This window comes from Polypterus senegalus, chromosome 4 (assembly GCF_016835505.1).
Source record: "Polypterus senegalus isolate Bchr_013 chromosome 4, ASM1683550v1, whole genome shotgun sequence".
Taxonomy (NCBI): Eukaryota; Metazoa; Chordata; class Cladistia; order Polypteriformes; family Polypteridae; genus Polypterus; species Polypterus senegalus.
In genome coordinates this window covers 144,328,904-144,345,932 of record NC_053157.1, presented here as the reverse complement: position 1 = coordinate 144,345,932, position 17,029 = coordinate 144,328,904, and the positions used below count along the sequence as shown (strand labels likewise).

General features: G+C 37.5%; 1 protein-coding gene across 1 annotated transcript in view; it reads left to right on the top strand.

Annotated features, from left to right (window-relative positions):
• The window catches only part of nfxl1 (nuclear transcription factor, X-box binding-like 1), a 143,829-nt gene that overhangs the window by 90,212 nt on the left and 36,588 nt on the right, over window positions 1–17,029 (top strand). The window contains exons 13-15 of the mRNA XM_039751397.1: window positions 129–249; window positions 9,502–9,661; window positions 11,538–11,629. Coding sequence (XP_039607331.1) covers window positions 129–249; window positions 9,502–9,661; window positions 11,538–11,629 — 373 coding nt within the window. The remainder of the gene's footprint in view (window positions 1–128; window positions 250–9,501; window positions 9,662–11,537; window positions 11,630–17,029) is intronic.

The following is a 17,029-nucleotide window of genomic DNA, read 5'->3' as shown; positions in this document are numbered from 1 at the left end:
TAACTCTGCTGCCCGAAAAAACTGCTTATTCTTTTCCTGACCTGATTTTTATGACATTTTATGGTATGATCCTTTATTTTGCCTAAATATGCATTTGTCCTTTAAATGTTTTTGCTTTTGTTTTCAAGGGAGTTGTTATCCTTGCCCAGAGATGATTAACGTGAAATGTAACTGTGGTGGCACTGTACTTTCTGTTCCTTGTGGAAGGGAGAAGACAACAAAACCACCCAAATGTAAAGAACCTTGCAGGTCTGTTGTCAAATTTGTGCCTTGCTAAAGTCATTTAACGTATAATAAGACAATTATAAATGGAAAAAGAGGTATTGATGGAATTGAAGGTGTTCTGTGCCAGGCACTGTCGTCATCACAAGAGCAGGGTTAGAAACATGTAAAAATTTTATATTTGTAACATATAGGGAACATTTCGTTCACAGTAATCATGGGAATGAACTGACAATTTTTAGTAATCAGAAAAGTAAGGTAAAAAAGAGCCTGGCTTGTTTTATGTGTTTATAGGACATTATGATTAACTTTCTGTCAGTGGTGCATTTTATAACAGCATTTATAACAGTTTACAATAATGCAAGACACAGTGTAACTATTAAGATTGTGCTAAACTTCAAAACTTCTTAACTATATTTTTTATCTATGTGTTAAATGTTCCTAATGTGGTTGCAGTAACAGCACTAGTACCAAAGCATAAAGACATTCTGAAACATTCATGATATCTCTCAGATACATCTTTTCTTTAGTAGGGATTTTTTGTTTACCTATTTTTGACCTGCCTAAAATATAACAGTGAAAGCTTACCAAAACAGCTACACAAGTGGCAAAGTGAAATGGTATATGATTGGAGCAGAAAAACTCTTTATTTATTTTCTTGACGCATTTTTAAAAACAGCCTAATTGGCTTGGTTGGATAATTTTAATGGATTGCAGAAACAGAAATTAACAAAATTTTAATAGTCAATTTAGCTGAATATAAAGATGTGTTGTATTTGTTACAATTATTTACTTTATTATTTTTGACTTATGTGTAAAATACTTTATATAGCAGCATTAATCTTTTTTTGTCTTGATTCTATGTGAACAAGTCTGAGGGAGAACAGTCACAGCTAATAATTTAAAAAATATTAAAGTGGGTGCTAAATATGCCAGCATGTATTTATCAAGCACGGTAAATTTGTTGATGTTTTCACACATAGCAGTGTTATGGGTGTGTCGAGAATGAGCCGTCACTTAAAAATCCACTTATCCTTCAATGGTTTCCGAGGTATTAAAAATACCTTTAATGAATGGTAAATGACCCAACTTATACAGAGTAACAAATATGCTACACTCAGTGAGTTAACAGTAGAATTCATTAGTGGTACCATAGGAGGCTTATCATATTGTATGTCATCCTGGATGAAAGTATCACAACTGATAATCCATCTGAGTTCCACTCCAGTGTAAAAATAATAAAATAAATAAATAATTGTGCAGTTGTAGTAGACTAAGGAACAAAAACAGTTTTAATTATGTGCTTAACCACTACTAATGTAAGTAGATTTAAACTGTTACTTTTGCCACACGCAAATGATAATTATAACTATAAACTTTGTATATACACCCTGAAAGAGTAGATGAGGCTGCATGTTTACCTTCCTGTGCATATAACAGGCGCCAGTGTGCAGCGTGCTTAAAGATACAGATAAAAGATGATTATTGTGCACTATTATTAAGTGTGTTGTTTCAAAAGGACTTCTGAGAGGTTTGTGCAGCAGAAATAAAGAGCTGTTTGCTTTTAGAATAAGCCAAAGGAGTAGTCCCAAGAGCTCAATACCTCAACAATACTCCTAAATTGAATTCCTAAACAAAAGCCAAAGTGAGTGTCATATCTTAACTAATGTTTTTCTTTGCTGGTATTGTTTTGAAAGTCAAAGAATCGGTCTTCTGTTTGTTGGGGTCACTACCATAATGGTTCACATGAATATTGGTCATCATTGCTGGCAACAGGCACATTTGCCAACAAAAACATGGCAATGTCAATAAAATAATAAGAATTTATAACAACCAAAATAACAACAGTAAAAATGTACAGAGCATGAGTTTTTGATAATTAACAGCAGGTAAAACAATAGTAGCCATGAAACACACCAAATCAAAATGTTAATTAATGTGACTCATTAAACTGTAGCTACTGTAAATTCATGATAAATGCTCAGAAGCAAAAGTGCAGTTAGTAGCTTTTTCTTTTTCAACCTTTTACCTGTCTTTCTTTCTTAATTTTTGCATTTAATTTTAACTGTTCATAAGCATCATTGGGTTACTGTTATTTATCGTAACAAATTTGAATCTCCAAGCATCCCATTTAAATTGAAATTTAAATGGTTTAATGTTATTAATGATGTTATTGTTATTACTATAATATAATAAAAACATACATTTGTTTTGAGTCTGTAACACCCAATGTAAATGTTGGCTATTTGTAAAAGTTAGTACTTGTTTTTTTATTATTCAGTTTTATTTTCTCAGTGACATTCACATGGTACAACAAACTTGCCTCTCCTTCTCTGAGTTGATGGCATTTATTTCCTTTCTTTTCACAAGAGCAGCGATGACCACAGTTGGTGCTGTGGTTGATGCCTGTTCAGAACTATTTGTTGTACTGGCAGTCAAAGATTTGGTGGCCATTGACCGTTATCAGACTACCATCCGGCATTTGTCCTTTGACAACAAAGATACCTGAGCAGAACGTTTGGAAAATAAAAATTTTTCGGACATCTGGCAACATTTTCTTGAGAACTGTGGTTTAAGTTACAACCCAAGGCAAAGACTTTCCAAGTCATAAAGCTTATGGAGCCGTTTCTGGACAAAGGCAGGACCATAACAACAGACAGCTTCTTCACAGCACTTTTGCTGGCTAATAGGCTGCTGCATTGCAGCACAACTCCGCTTGGCACCATAACGTAAAATGGGACATCCACCTACAGCTATAGTCACTTTAGTACTCAAGCAATTTGCCACGCTAGTGTTTAGATCTGGCATTGCCATGCTGATGGTGTATATGCCCAAAAGAAGAAACGTTTGATTTTAGTCTGTAACAGTCGGTGTAAAGTTTTGCTACCTGTAAAAGCTATTGCTGAATGGGCATAAGCAGACACACAAACACTGAATAAAAGCACACTTGCTTCACTATACCTTTGCGAAAGTGTTTATTTTATATTCCAGTAACCACTTGAATGAGATTGAATCTGTCTCTGTGTTTCTCGTGCACACGCACACACATTCATATATGAAAATATCACTGTCTGAAAATGCTATGTCACTTGAGCATGAGCTGTCATTTGAATATGTTTTTTTTTATTTCCGATCTTGCACCTCCTCGTCGTGGTGCATGATATTGAAAATGCAGATAGTTACATGAAGCAGGCAAATACGTGTCGCACAATGCATACACTGGCTTTTCCTCCAACCTCACCCACGGCACCAGGAGACTCGTTATCTGTGTCTCCATGAGACTCACGATCTCACAAAGTCTACTATTTTTAGCTGTATATCTACTTTTATGCAATCTCTCTCCCAAATATTATTTTATGTAATGTTAATGGTTTATATTAAGACTGTACCACATCTGGAATACAGTGTTCAGTTCTATTTACCACACTGCAAAAAAAGGCACAGCAGCAATTGAAGCCATGCAGAAGAAAGCAAACAAGCACAACCCAGGCAAAATGGGAGTGTACTAAGATTAACCCTCGTCAGTCTTCAGCAGCGAATGCTGCATCGGGACTTTTTGTCAAATACATCAATAAAGATTATCAAACAAATTTCTTTCCATTAAATCACACACTTGAGGACACCGATGGAAATTAAGGGTAATTGTGTTTTAGAGTGAAGCCAGGTTCCAAGTCTTTATATAAAGCATACATTATATGAATTTTTTGATGTGAGATTTTGCATATAAGTTGATAAATACTGTATTTTGTAAATCTTTATTTGTAATTTATGCAAAACTAACTCAGGAAAGTGAATTTTACGACCGAGTTGGGAGAAGTGCTTGAAACAAATGTTCTTTGCTAGAGTCTCTCTCTCATCCCCCACACAAAGCCATGTTGCCTAACTGCCAAGCTTTACCTCTACAAATGGTTTTGAGTGATGGCAGGTGTTAAGATGTTCTATTTCCCCATTGGTCTGAAATATGGCTGTTTGGAATTGGCTTGCATCAGAAACCTTTAAGTACCACGACGCCCTATTGGCTGTAGGGGTTGGACAGGACATCTATAAAATTTGCTTGATTAACCTCACTCTCTCTCTTACTAACATCTGATGAAGGAGTATCTCTCTCTCTTACCAAATTGATGACCTGAAAGGACAACACAATGGAGAGCACAGCTCGGCAGCCATATTGAAACAGGCATGCGGCCTGTTCTGAAGAAAGCTGACCACCAAAGATGCCTTAACTAGAGACATTTTAAATAACAAACAAGTCTGTGTGCCACCATTTAATCAGGTTGTATGGTTGCCAATATTCAAATGTACTTTGCATATTGTTATTATTTATGAATATTACCGATAATACATTGTTTAAATTGTAGCTTAACTCCTGCTTGTCTTTTACTACACCTAATTGCCTGAGGTTATAGATATAGAAGGGAAGGTGGGGAGAAGTTATATACTATAATACCTTATAAACAGTGGTAAGTCTGGGAGACTTGAGGTTTTCTGATAAAGGCTACTTATTAATAATACAAAAGGGGAAAGTAGAGCAATATATTACTCTACCAAGACAAAATAATGAGTTATGTGAATCTGGAACATGTCATTGAAGCAGAAACCTTAAAAACTTATGAAAACTTTTTCAATGAGATATTGGTACAACAGAACTACAGTATTTGGTAACCAAATGAGCCTGATGGACTGAATGGTCTCATCTATTTTTGTCAATCTTTTCATGTTCTAAGACACTTTACAGCAAGGCTGGATAAAGATGTTTAGTGACGCTTGCTTAGGAAATTTTTGATTCTCCCTAAGATGTACTTAGAAAATAATAAGGGCAATAATAAAATGTTGAGGACTGCGTAGTGGAATAATGAAAAATGAATACACAGCCTCTCAAATACTACAGGTGACTAAAAACAGCACAAAAAATGCCGCCATTATTACTCTCAAATAAACAGTAGCCTTACCAAACATTACCATGATAATATTAGTGCATACCTGCTGTGCCCTGTCACATATTAGCTTATTGTACCTTATACATATTAACGCAGCCCCTAACTTGATAATTTCCTATATTTGTTCCATATTTAAGTGCACAACAGTTAAATCAAACCAGTTATATAAGCAGAGTGAATTTTCATGTTGTGGTAATATTGCAGACAGACAAGCCCTGAACAATCCATGATCCTGGCCATTATGCTGTGTTCATTAAATGATGGCAAAAAAAAAATTAAAGCAGTCGCTTCATGCAGTATAGTGGAACTTCCTGATCAAGATGCTACATGCAGTTATGTCTGATGATGTCTGTGAAATGCAAGAGGCTGTTGAGGTATAGCTCTGAATGGGAGACAGAATGTCAATGGGTCAGCCCTTTCCCTGGTGACAAATGCACTTGCCGTCAGCGTCAAGCCTTTTCAGTCGCCCATGGAGGGATATCTGACCTGAAACAGCATGGTGCAGACGCAACCCATGTCCAAGCAGCTAAAGAGCAGATGACATGGACTGAAATTCTTCGATTTCTTATACCTTATTCAGATTTCGTCCAAAGTAGACATGGTACAGTGCATCTGGAAAGTATTCACAGCGCATCACTTTTTCCACATTTTGTTATGTTACAGCCTTATTCCAAAATTGATTAAATTCATTTTTTTCCTCAGAATTCTACACACAACACCCCATAATGATAAAGTGAAAAAAGTTTACTTGGAGATTTTTGCAAATTTATTAAAAAATAAAAAGCTGAGAAATCACATGTACATAAGTATTCACAGCCTTTGTCATGAAGTTCAAAATTGAGCTCAGGTGCACCCTGTTTCCCCTGATCATCCTTGAGACGTTTCTGCAGCTTAATTGGAGTCCACCTGTGGTAAATTCAGTTGATTGGACATGATTTGGAAAGGCACACACCTGTCTATATAAGGTCCCACAGTTGACAGTTCATATCAGAGCACAAACCAAGCATGAAGTCAAAGGAATTGTCTCGAGGCACAAATCTGGGGAAGGTTATAGAAAAATTTCTGCTGCTTTGAAGGTCCCAATGAGCACAGTGGCCTCCATCATCTGTAAGTGGAAGAAGTTCAAAACAACCAGGACTCTTCCTAGAGGTGGTTGGCCATCTAAACTGAGCGATCAGGGGAGAAGAGCCTTAGTCAGGGAGGTGACCAAGAACCCGATTGTCACTCTGTCAGAGGTCCAGAAGGACAACCATCTCTGCAGCAATCCACCAATCAGGCCTGTATGGTAGAGTGTCCAGACGGAAGCCACTCCTTTTAGTAAAAGGCACATGGCAGCCTGCCTGGAGTTTGCCAAAAGAAACCTGAAGGACTCTCAGACCATGAGAAACAAAATTCTCTGGTCTGATGAGACAAAGATTGAACTCTTTGGTGTGAATGCCAGGCCTTACGTTTGGAGGAAACCAGGCACTGCTCAGCACCAGGCCAATACCAATGGTTGTGGCAGCATCATGCTATGGGGATGCTTTTCAGCGGCAGGAACTGGGAGGCTAATCAGGATAAAGGGAAAGATGACTGCAGCAATGTACAGAGACATCCTGGATGAAAACCTGCTCCAGAGCACTCTTGACCTCAGACTGGGGCGACGGTTCATCTTTCACAGCAGGACAACGACCCTAAGCACACAGCCAAGATATCAAAGGAGTGGCTTCAGGACATCTCTGTGAATGTACTTGAGTGGCCCAGACTTGAATCTGATTGAACATCTCTGGAGAGATCTTAAAATGGCTGTGCACCGACACTTCCCATCCAACCTGATAGAGCTTGAGAGGTGCTGCAAAGAGGAATAGGCGAAACTGGTCAAGGATAGGTGTGCCACCTAAGCACACAGCCAAGATATCAAAGGAGTGGCTTCAGGACAACTCTGTGAATGTCCTTGAGTGGCCCAGCCAGAGCCCAAACTTGAATCCGATTGAACATCTCTGGAGAGATTTTAAAATGGCTGTGCACCAACGCTTCCCATCCAACCTGATGGAGCTTGAGAGGTGCTGCAAAGAGGAATGGGTGAAACTGGCCAAGGATAGGTGTGCCAAGCTTGTGGCATCATATTCAAAAAGACTTGAGGCTGTAATTGCTGCCAAAGGTGCATTGACAAAGTATTGAGCGAAGGCTGTGAATGCTTAAGTACATGTGATTTCTCAGTTTTTTTATTTTTAATAAATTTGCAAAAACATCAAGTAAACTTTGTTCACGTTGTCCTTATGGGGTGTTGTGTGTAGAATTCTGAGGGAAAAAATGAATTTAATCCATTTTGGAATAAGGCTGTAGCATAACAAAATGTGGAATAAGTGATGTGCTGTGAATACTATCCGGATGCACTGTATATTGTTGTTTTTCAGTTAATTGTAAACAAAAATGATCAATTAGAAATATGACAGCTATCCACATAGCACAAAAACATTCATTAACAATCTGACAGATGTTCACACAACAGTATGGCTTTTAGTCACTCTTTAAACTTTGAGGAAGTCAGCCGTTCAGATGGAGCTGTTCTGTCTATCTATATATCTATGATGCTGCATTGTGAAAACATGTGAATATCTGCTGTATGTACAATTCCTCTAATTCCTTTGTGAAGAGCATTGTGATATTGCTCAGTTTAAAAAAGGGTTTTGTATTTTTAGATTTTAATTCAATAATATAGTGATTCCTGTAAAAATTATCTTGGCACTTTTTCCACACATTTCTGCTAATACCAATAATTCAATTTTCTGAACCTAATAATTGTTACAAGCTCACAGGGATCCAGATCCTATCCCAGCAACATACAGAGATGGAAGGAACTTTACAATGAACTCAGGGGGGACTTGTATCTTCAACTACACTGGGGAAAGTCAATGGATCGATTGATATCACTCAGTTAATTAATGATCAGCTTTTATGTTGGCAAAATTAATGACACATTTTGGTAAGGAATAGTAGTCTAATATAGTTGACGAGGAATTAACTACCCACTCTTCCTCTGCCTTCTCTTCATTTCTGATCCCTTTCTTATAGAAGACAAAAACAGGTTTTCATGAAAGTATCTGCACTGCCTCTTCTGAGTCCTTATAAATACACTAATGCATGTGAAATTCTGACATATTAAGGATGCCTTTATTCTGTTGCTACCCCAGTACATTCATAACTCTTCATCTGTGGCTCCACAGCAGACAATATCATTTGATGTTATTTTCATCCAATGACACTATAGCCTGAATTGATACAGGTTTGGTTGCCCCCTCCTCTGCAATGATGCTCCACTCCTTGCTGTAACTAACATATCTTCCAACTCCTCTGACTGCCCTACAAAAGAAACATCATTGCTGGTTACCCTTGGTTAGAGTGCTTTAAGGTAGCTCTTCTTTGGTCAGTGTCCTGCTTCTGTTTGCATACTAGTTTCCTATTTTACCCCGTTGACCACTTCCAAAATATGCAATTTATTTAAGTTTTTTTCCTTCTTTCAGTCATTGTATTAGTTCTGGATTTTTTCCTCTTCTTGCAGTTTCATTTGCCAACTCTATTCTCAAATTTTACCAGGAGACATCTCTGTTGAGATTCAACATGACTGAATGATACATGAAAAGGTGTATCATACATATAGGTGGGCAGAATAGACGAAAAGAAGCTTTATGACATGTATCCAAACTGTAGAAAAGGTGAACAATCCAGCTTAGGCAGTTGTTGCGAAAACTCCCAGGACTTGCATGGCAGTAGGCCATATAGCCTGTATGATTAAGTGGTCATGGTTTTTAGGACTAACAGGATTACAGCACTGTATGAAATTCACATAATGATTTAATGCAGCCAATAAATGTTGCACTGACAGAAACAAGGATGACCCTACAGGTATGCTTGATAGATTTTAAACACCACTTCTTTCATATAATTATACTGTCATAAATATTACATCCACATAGGTAGAGCAGTGCTACAAATACAGAATTATATTTAGGTGTTGGTCCTGGTTTTCTACTTTTTGTCCTGCTGGTGCTAACTGTTAGTCAGTTACCTATACCACATTTTATTTTATTATGATTGTTCATTTCAACTGTTCTGAACTATTTCATTTCACTGAACTTGAACATACTGTCTAAATGAAAATGCTATTCTTATTGGTAAGTATTTTAAAGTGAATCAAGTAAATACATCTGTACTATCTGCATTTTGTTTTCGAAAATGGTTTTGATTTTTACTAATCACTTGTACTAAATATTGAAAGAAGATACCTTGCATAAAAATAAATGGAGACATTTTAAAATGTCAGAAACGTTTTCTCCAATACAGTCTTTCTGTTTATGTGCAGGAATTCTCCAACTTGCCATCACCCAAAGCGAGAGAGCCATCGCTGCCACTTTGGCACCTGTCCACCATGTCGACAAATTTGTCAGAAAGTATTGAGTAAATGTGGGCATATCTGTCCAGCCTTATGCCATGATGAAGTAATGATTAAGCAGACTGAAAAGGTAAAGAAAACCACTCGAAATTACTTTATGGGTGCAACATATACATTTTCATTTACACACATTAATGTTTTTTTCTGCCAGCTAATTTACTAAAAGGGGTAAGAAAGGTTGCTTTATTTACTTTCTGTAGTGCCTATGTACTTCAACTGCTATATTTAAAAGTGAGCTCGGCACATTTAATATGGGAGAAACTGGAATTAATCTTGTTGAAAGGAGAGTACATGATTTTTTTTTTTAAATGTAGCATTGATTAAAAGAAAATGTTATTTTCATCAGGAATGCTAAGGAATTACATTTTTACAATTGCTCCAAGTAGTACTACTTTTTAAAAAATAATATCCTGCAGATTTTAAAAGATAATTTTAGTAGAAGGAATCATAGCAGTCTTGCTTTTGTTTTTGTTTTGTACTGAACGTTCTCCTTTACACAGTTTGAACAGTAAGTGTATATACTGGAGAACAGTCTTGAGATCTCTTGTCAGTAAAGAACATACAGGGTCATTTTTAGTTAATGCTATTGATTTGCAGTTGTTTGTCCTGCTACAGTACAGTTACACACAGCTACGTTCAGTTCCCAGCCTGGTCAATGTCTGTTGAGTTTGGTTTACTTTGCATCTGTTTATTCATGATACTCAAATTCACTTGAAGATATTAAAGATGCATAAGTTATGTTAATATCTAAATATAAATTGGCCAGATTAAATAAGTCTGTTTTCTATTTGTACCCAGTGTTGCCTGGGTAGGCTGTTTCTCTGTACAAGACCCTATAATAGATAAAGCAGGATCAAAATAAAGGTTAAATAAAATATTCATAGTCTGAAAAGTAATCTGTTAAAGCAGTGGTCCATTTAATAAAGAATATTTACCATGATTACATAATATTTTAGACTAGCTACTGCTAAACTGATATTGTTTGTTTACTTGTTCTTTAATAACCCATGTACTCACAGAAACATCATTTCTAAAATGCCATGTGAACCTTTATTGTGGTTAGAGAGACTGGGATATTGGTAACTAAGAAACCAGGTTAACACACATAGATTTCTCTTTGAGTAAACCTGCTTCTTAGCAATGTATACCCTTAAGGGTATACTTAAGGATTTTGTAGGATGTGCATGTTTGTTGCATCTGTTCACCTGGTCACGTCTTTGCTTAAAACACACTATCACCAACCACAGATACAGGCATCCACAATATAAATTTCCTGAGGTAAGTACTCGGGCAATTGCATTATTCCTTCTCCAGTTTGAAATAATCTATCTCAATATTTCAGAAATTGCTATATTTATTTTGATGAGCTGAACATACAGTGCTAAGTTCAGCAGCACAATCTTTGGGAGCAGAAGAGTAACACATTAAAAGTAACATGCATTACATAGTCCAATTACTTTTCAAAGTAATGAGTAACCTAACCTAATATCTTATTTTACTGAAGTAAAAAGACCTGCATTGTTGTTATCCCAGCAGTACTTGGGTGTAAGGGAAGAAGCACATATACAGGCATGGCAATCCTTTTCAGGGATAAATTATGTAGACGAGCAGAAAAGAGTGTGCTGTGTGCTGTCCACTAACATAAACATATAAATAAAGTGTTAGTTTAGTTTTAATCAAGCTATTTGTTATAGATATGTTGAAACAGTTTGATTGGTTTATTCTGTGTTCATTTGTCAAATCTCTGAAGCCTCACGTCGGAAATGTAAAGGGGGGAATGGGTGTCATGTACCTTACAGGACATGAAGGAATAAACATATTTTTAAAACACAAGAAATTACCACAGGCTTCTTGCTTGTTATCAGATTCATGGTGGCTGATGACATTTATTTATATGTTACAACTTTTAGGTTTGATAATTTCTTGTTTATCTTGTTTTTCCTTAGCCTCAACTTGCAGGCCCATGGGAGCAGCCCTCTGAACCGACTTCTGTGTTGACAGCTTTGCCATGTGCACCTTGTAAAGTTCCAATTGCCACGTATGTAATGATTTTAACCATTTTAAGTAATATTATTTTGTATTTTTGTTTACACTTTAGCTACTGTGAATAGGTCATACTTACTAAGTAGCATATAAAGCATTTGAATGCTTAAATTCATTTTCAGCTCCTTGTGGTAATCTGCCTCCCTGGAATTAAGAATTTTAAGGAAAATGTCTTATGAACAGTATACAAACGACTGACTTTTGGTAAAGTAAAAAGAAGTTATAAATACAGAGAGTTTAGTTTAGATAATTTTAGACATGCATGCCTTACTTCTGAGAAAAGAAGCCCAGATTAAATTCCCAAACAAAGTCCTTTGGTAAAGTTACAGGGAAGTAACTTACTTTCCAGAGAGTATATTGGCTGGTTTGGCAGAAACCCATCATAGGTGTGCTTGTACTCGCATGTATGCGAAGTTGCAGTGCTTTTTATTATGTTCCTTAAAGTAGTTGAGTGTAGCACATATGTAGAATGCACCTGTGTCAGCTGCTACAGGTAGAAGACAGCAGCGTAACACAGGATTTTCTGAAGGTTTTGATCCCAGGAATAAAAGGCACTTCCTGCCTATAGGGGTTGTCTATTTTGACTCAGTCATTGTGAGAGTAAGCTTGGTATAGCAGTTTCTATCAATATACCAAGCATAGTAGCTTGTGCCTTATTTGTATGCATTTTATTTTTATTATATGTATACTGTAGATATAGATATCTCCTAGTTGTAGTATTGTTGGTGGAGGTATTTATACAGTAAGAACTTTATTTTGTGTAGTTTTTCTTGTCATTTTTAATTAGGAAGACTACGGTTTTTGTGTGTATATATTTTTTTTTTGTGTTTGAGTATTTTCATTTTTGGACTGGCAGTAATAATTGTAAATATTATTCAGTATTTCTGGGACATTTCTTTTGTGATTTGTGCACCTGTAAATAAAAAACACTATTTTTCTTAGAAATACCGTCCTTTTGTGTCTGTGTCCCCATGTCTGACATCTTTGAAGTCTGATCCCAGTCAGTCCCAAACAACAAGACGGGCCCGTGTGTAGTCTTGTGACAACCTTGCCACTACTCTGGGTGTAACACTCCTACATATCATTTAAGTGTTTGTTTGTGTATCTAGCTCAGAAGATATTTCACTGCTTTTCAGGTTGTGTTAGGATCAAGTTATAAGCATATTTTATACATTGACATAGTGTCAGAAATTTAGTAGTTCACCATTAACCAGATTTTCACACAAATACAAATATATTTAGCAGTTACAGGATGTGAGAGTCAGAATATAGACATTTCTTCTTCTTTCGCCTGCTCCCATTAGGGATTGCAACAGCAGATTATCTTTTTCCATATCTATCTGTCCACTGTATCTTGCTCTTTTATACCAATCACCTGCACATCATCTCTCATCGCATACATAAACATTCTCTTAGGCCTTGCTCTTTCCTGGCAACTCTGTCTTTAGCACCCTTTCCCCAATATATCTATACTTGTCCAAACCAACACCATCTCGCCTCTCTGACTTTGTTTCCAAACCGTCCAACCTGAGCTGACCCTCTAATGAACTCATTTCTAATCCTTTCCATCCTCGTCACACCCAGTGCAAATCTTAACATCTTTAACTCTGCCACCTCCAGCTCTGTCTCCTATTTTTTGGTCAGTGCCATCATCTCCAACCCATATAATATAGCTGGTCTCACTACTGTCTTGTAGACCTTCTCTTTCACTCTTTCTGATACCCATCTGTCACAAATTACTTCTGACACTCTTGTCCACCCATTACACCCTGGCTGCACTCTTTTTCACCTGTCTTCCAAAATTCCCATTACTCTATGCTGTGATCCCAAGTATTTAAATTCATCCACCTTCACCAACTCTACTCCCTGCATCCTCACCATTCCACTGACCTCACTCTCATTTGCACACATGTATTGTTTTGTTCCTCTCCTCTCAAAAGCATATCTCCACCTCTCCAGGGTTTTCTCAACCTGCTTCTTACTTTCACTGCAGATCACAATGTCATCAGCAAACCTTCATAATCCATGGGAACTCCTGTCTAATCTCATCTGTCAACCTGTCCATCACCATTACAAATCAGAAAGGGCTCAGAGCCCATCCCTGATGTAATCCCACCTCCACTTTGAATGCATCCATCACTCCCCTCATACATATCCTGTACCACTCTTACATAATTCTCTGACACTCCCGACTTCCTCATATAATACCATAACTCCTCTTGAGGCACCCTGTCATATGCTTTTTCCAGGTCCACAAAGACCCAATGCAACTCCTTCTGGCCTTCTCTATATTTCTCCATCAACACCCTCAGAGCAAATAATACTGTGGTGCTCTTTCCTGGCATGAAACCATACTGTTGCTCACTAATCATCACCTCCCTTCTTAACCTAGCTTCCACTACTCTTTCCTATAACTTCATGCTGTGGTTCATCGATTTTATCCCCCTGTAGTTATTACAACAACGCACACCCCCCTTATTCTTAAAAATCGCTTCCATTACACTTCTTCTCCCATCCTCAGGTATCCTCTCACTTTCCAAGATTCCATTAAACTGCCAAAAACTCCATTGCCATCTCTCCTAAACACCTCTATGCTTCCACAGGTATGTCATCTGCACCAACGGCCTTTCCATTTCTCATCCTCTTCATAGCTGTCCTCACATCCTCCTTGCTAATCCATTGAACTTCCTAATTCACTATCACCACATCTTCTAGATTTCTCTCTCTCTCTCCCTCGTTCATCAGCCTCTTAAAGTACTCTTTCCTCCTGCTCAACACATTCTCCTCACTTGTGAGTACATTTCCATCTTTATCCTTTATCACCCTAACCTGCTGCACATCTTTCTCAGCTCGGCCCCTCTGTCTAGCCAATTGATAAAAGTCCTTTTCTCCCTCCTTAGTGTCCAACCTTTTACACAACTCATCATATGCCTTTTCTTTAGCCTTCGCCACCTCTCTCTTCACCTTACGCCTTATCTCCTTGTTCTCTTGTCTACTTTCTGCATCTCTCTGACTATCGGCATTTCTTCTTCACCAATGTTTTCCTCTGTATACTCTCATGTACTTTTCCATTCCATCACCAGGTTGCCTTTTCCTCCTTCATCTGTCCTAATGTCACACCAAGCAACCTTCTTGCTGTCACCCTTATGACTTCTGCTGTAGTTGCCCAGCTTTCTGGCTGTTCTTCACTGCCACCCAGTGCCTGTCTTACCTCCTCCCTGAACTCAACCTTGCAGTCTATCTTTTTCAAGTTCCACAATTTGATTATTGGCTCTGCCCTCACTCTCCTACTCTTCTTGATCTCCAGTGTCATCCTACAGACCACCATCCTATGCTGCCTAACTACATTTTCCCCTGCCACCACTTTGCAGTCTTCAGTCTTTTTCAGATTGACCTTCCTGTATAGGATATAATCTACCTGTGTTCATCTTCCTCTACTCTTGTACGTCATCCTATGTTCCTCTTTCTTCTTAAAATTCATATTCTCTGTAGCCATTTTGCAAAATCCACTGTCATCTGACCTTCATTCCTTTCCATGACACCATACCTACCCATCACCTCCTCATCCCCTATGTTCCCTTTCAGCAATATGTCCATTGAAATCCGCTCCAATCACAATTCTCTGTCCCTTAAGTACAATGTCAATCACTTCATCCAACTTACTCCAGAAATCTTCTTTCTCATCCATCGCACACCCAATTTGCGTGACATATGAACTAACAACATTCATCATCACACCTTCAGTTTCCAGCTTCATAATAATCACTCTGTCTGACACTCTTTTCACCTCCAAACATACTCCAGACATACTGTTCCTTCAGAATAATCCCTTCCCTATTTCTCCTCCCATCCACACCATGATAGAACAATTTGAATCCACGTCCTATCCACCTGGCCTTACTCCTCTTCTTAGTCTCTTGCACACACAATATATCAACCTTCCTTCTCTCCATAACTTGAGCTAGCTCTCTCCCAATACTGGTCATCTGCCAACATTCAAAGTACCTCTCCTCCTGCCTCGGGCATGTCTTCTCCTTCTTCGGCCAACAGTAGCCCAGTTTTCACTAGCACCCTGTTGGCTAACAGTACTGGTGGCAGCCGTTGTTAACCCGGGCCTTGACCAATCCGGTATGAAATATGTATTATTGTTCATATATTGATCTGGCAAAATTTTACACCGAATGCCTTTCCGTACGTAACCATCTCCATTTATCAGGGCTTGGGACCATCACAAAGAAACACACTGGTTTGTGCATCCCCTGTGGCTGGGTTAGAATATAGACGTTTCTTAAACTAAGGAAATTAGTATGTATTTCTGGAAAAAGGGTTTATGAACTATATGAAGCTGTTGATTTCATTTGCTTTTTTAAAATCCTAACTCACAGTATAAATAATATAATGCTTCCCTCAGTCACTCGATTGCTTTCTGACATCTTTAAAAGTAATTAATTGCCGGGGAAACTGGCTCACTTAGCATACCATTTAATTGGTTTATTATTTGATTGACACATCAAATAATAATAATGACAATGAATTGATTAGGCAAGTTTGACAATCTTGTGTTAAATGTCAGTTTTCACGTGTTTCTCAGGCTTCTAATAACACTGGACAATGACAATTTTGTCCTAATACTGTGATGGGTGTTCTAAGCATGCATTACAACAGTGTTTCCCAAACTCGGTCCTGGGGACCCCTGTGGCTGCAGGTTTTTGATCCAACCAGCTTCTTTTTTTATTTGAACTCCTGGGCTAATTAAGTGAACTGATATTTCCCAAGTTCTGTGTTTAGGGAACTAATATAGAAATTAGAAAACTAAGTTTGCGAAAAAAAAATATTAATGTACCAAGTAGTTATATAGGAATGTTTTTTGTTTTCTTTTTAACAGTATTTTCATCTTGATTTTCATTCTACTTTTCTAGGTGTTCTAATTGTTTAATTAATCCATTATTTACTAATTAGTGGGTCTGACTCTAAAGTAGTTGTAGCCTTTGATTATTCAGTGTTGTTTGCCTGGGTGTCTGATCTGCTTGTTTTAAATTGTCATTATTAAGATACAACGAATGGAGAAAAACTGCACAGAGAAAGGGCAAAGTATAATGAAATCAACAAAAGAGAGTTAAGCATTTAAATCTATAGCAAAAGCACAAATATTTATAAATGTCTTATAAATGTAAATATCATGCTGCTGTGCTTTTCTCAATGTCGAATAAAAGAAAAAAATACCAGCTAATTAAATGAAATCAGTGTTATCAGGTGTTGTCACTGATTAAGAATCCGGTTGGAACAAAAACCTGCAGCCACAGGGGGTCCCCAGGACCGAGTTTGGGAAACACTGCATTACAATAATGAATTTAAATATGAACTCACTTTTTTCTGAAAGGTTAAGCTTTCTTGT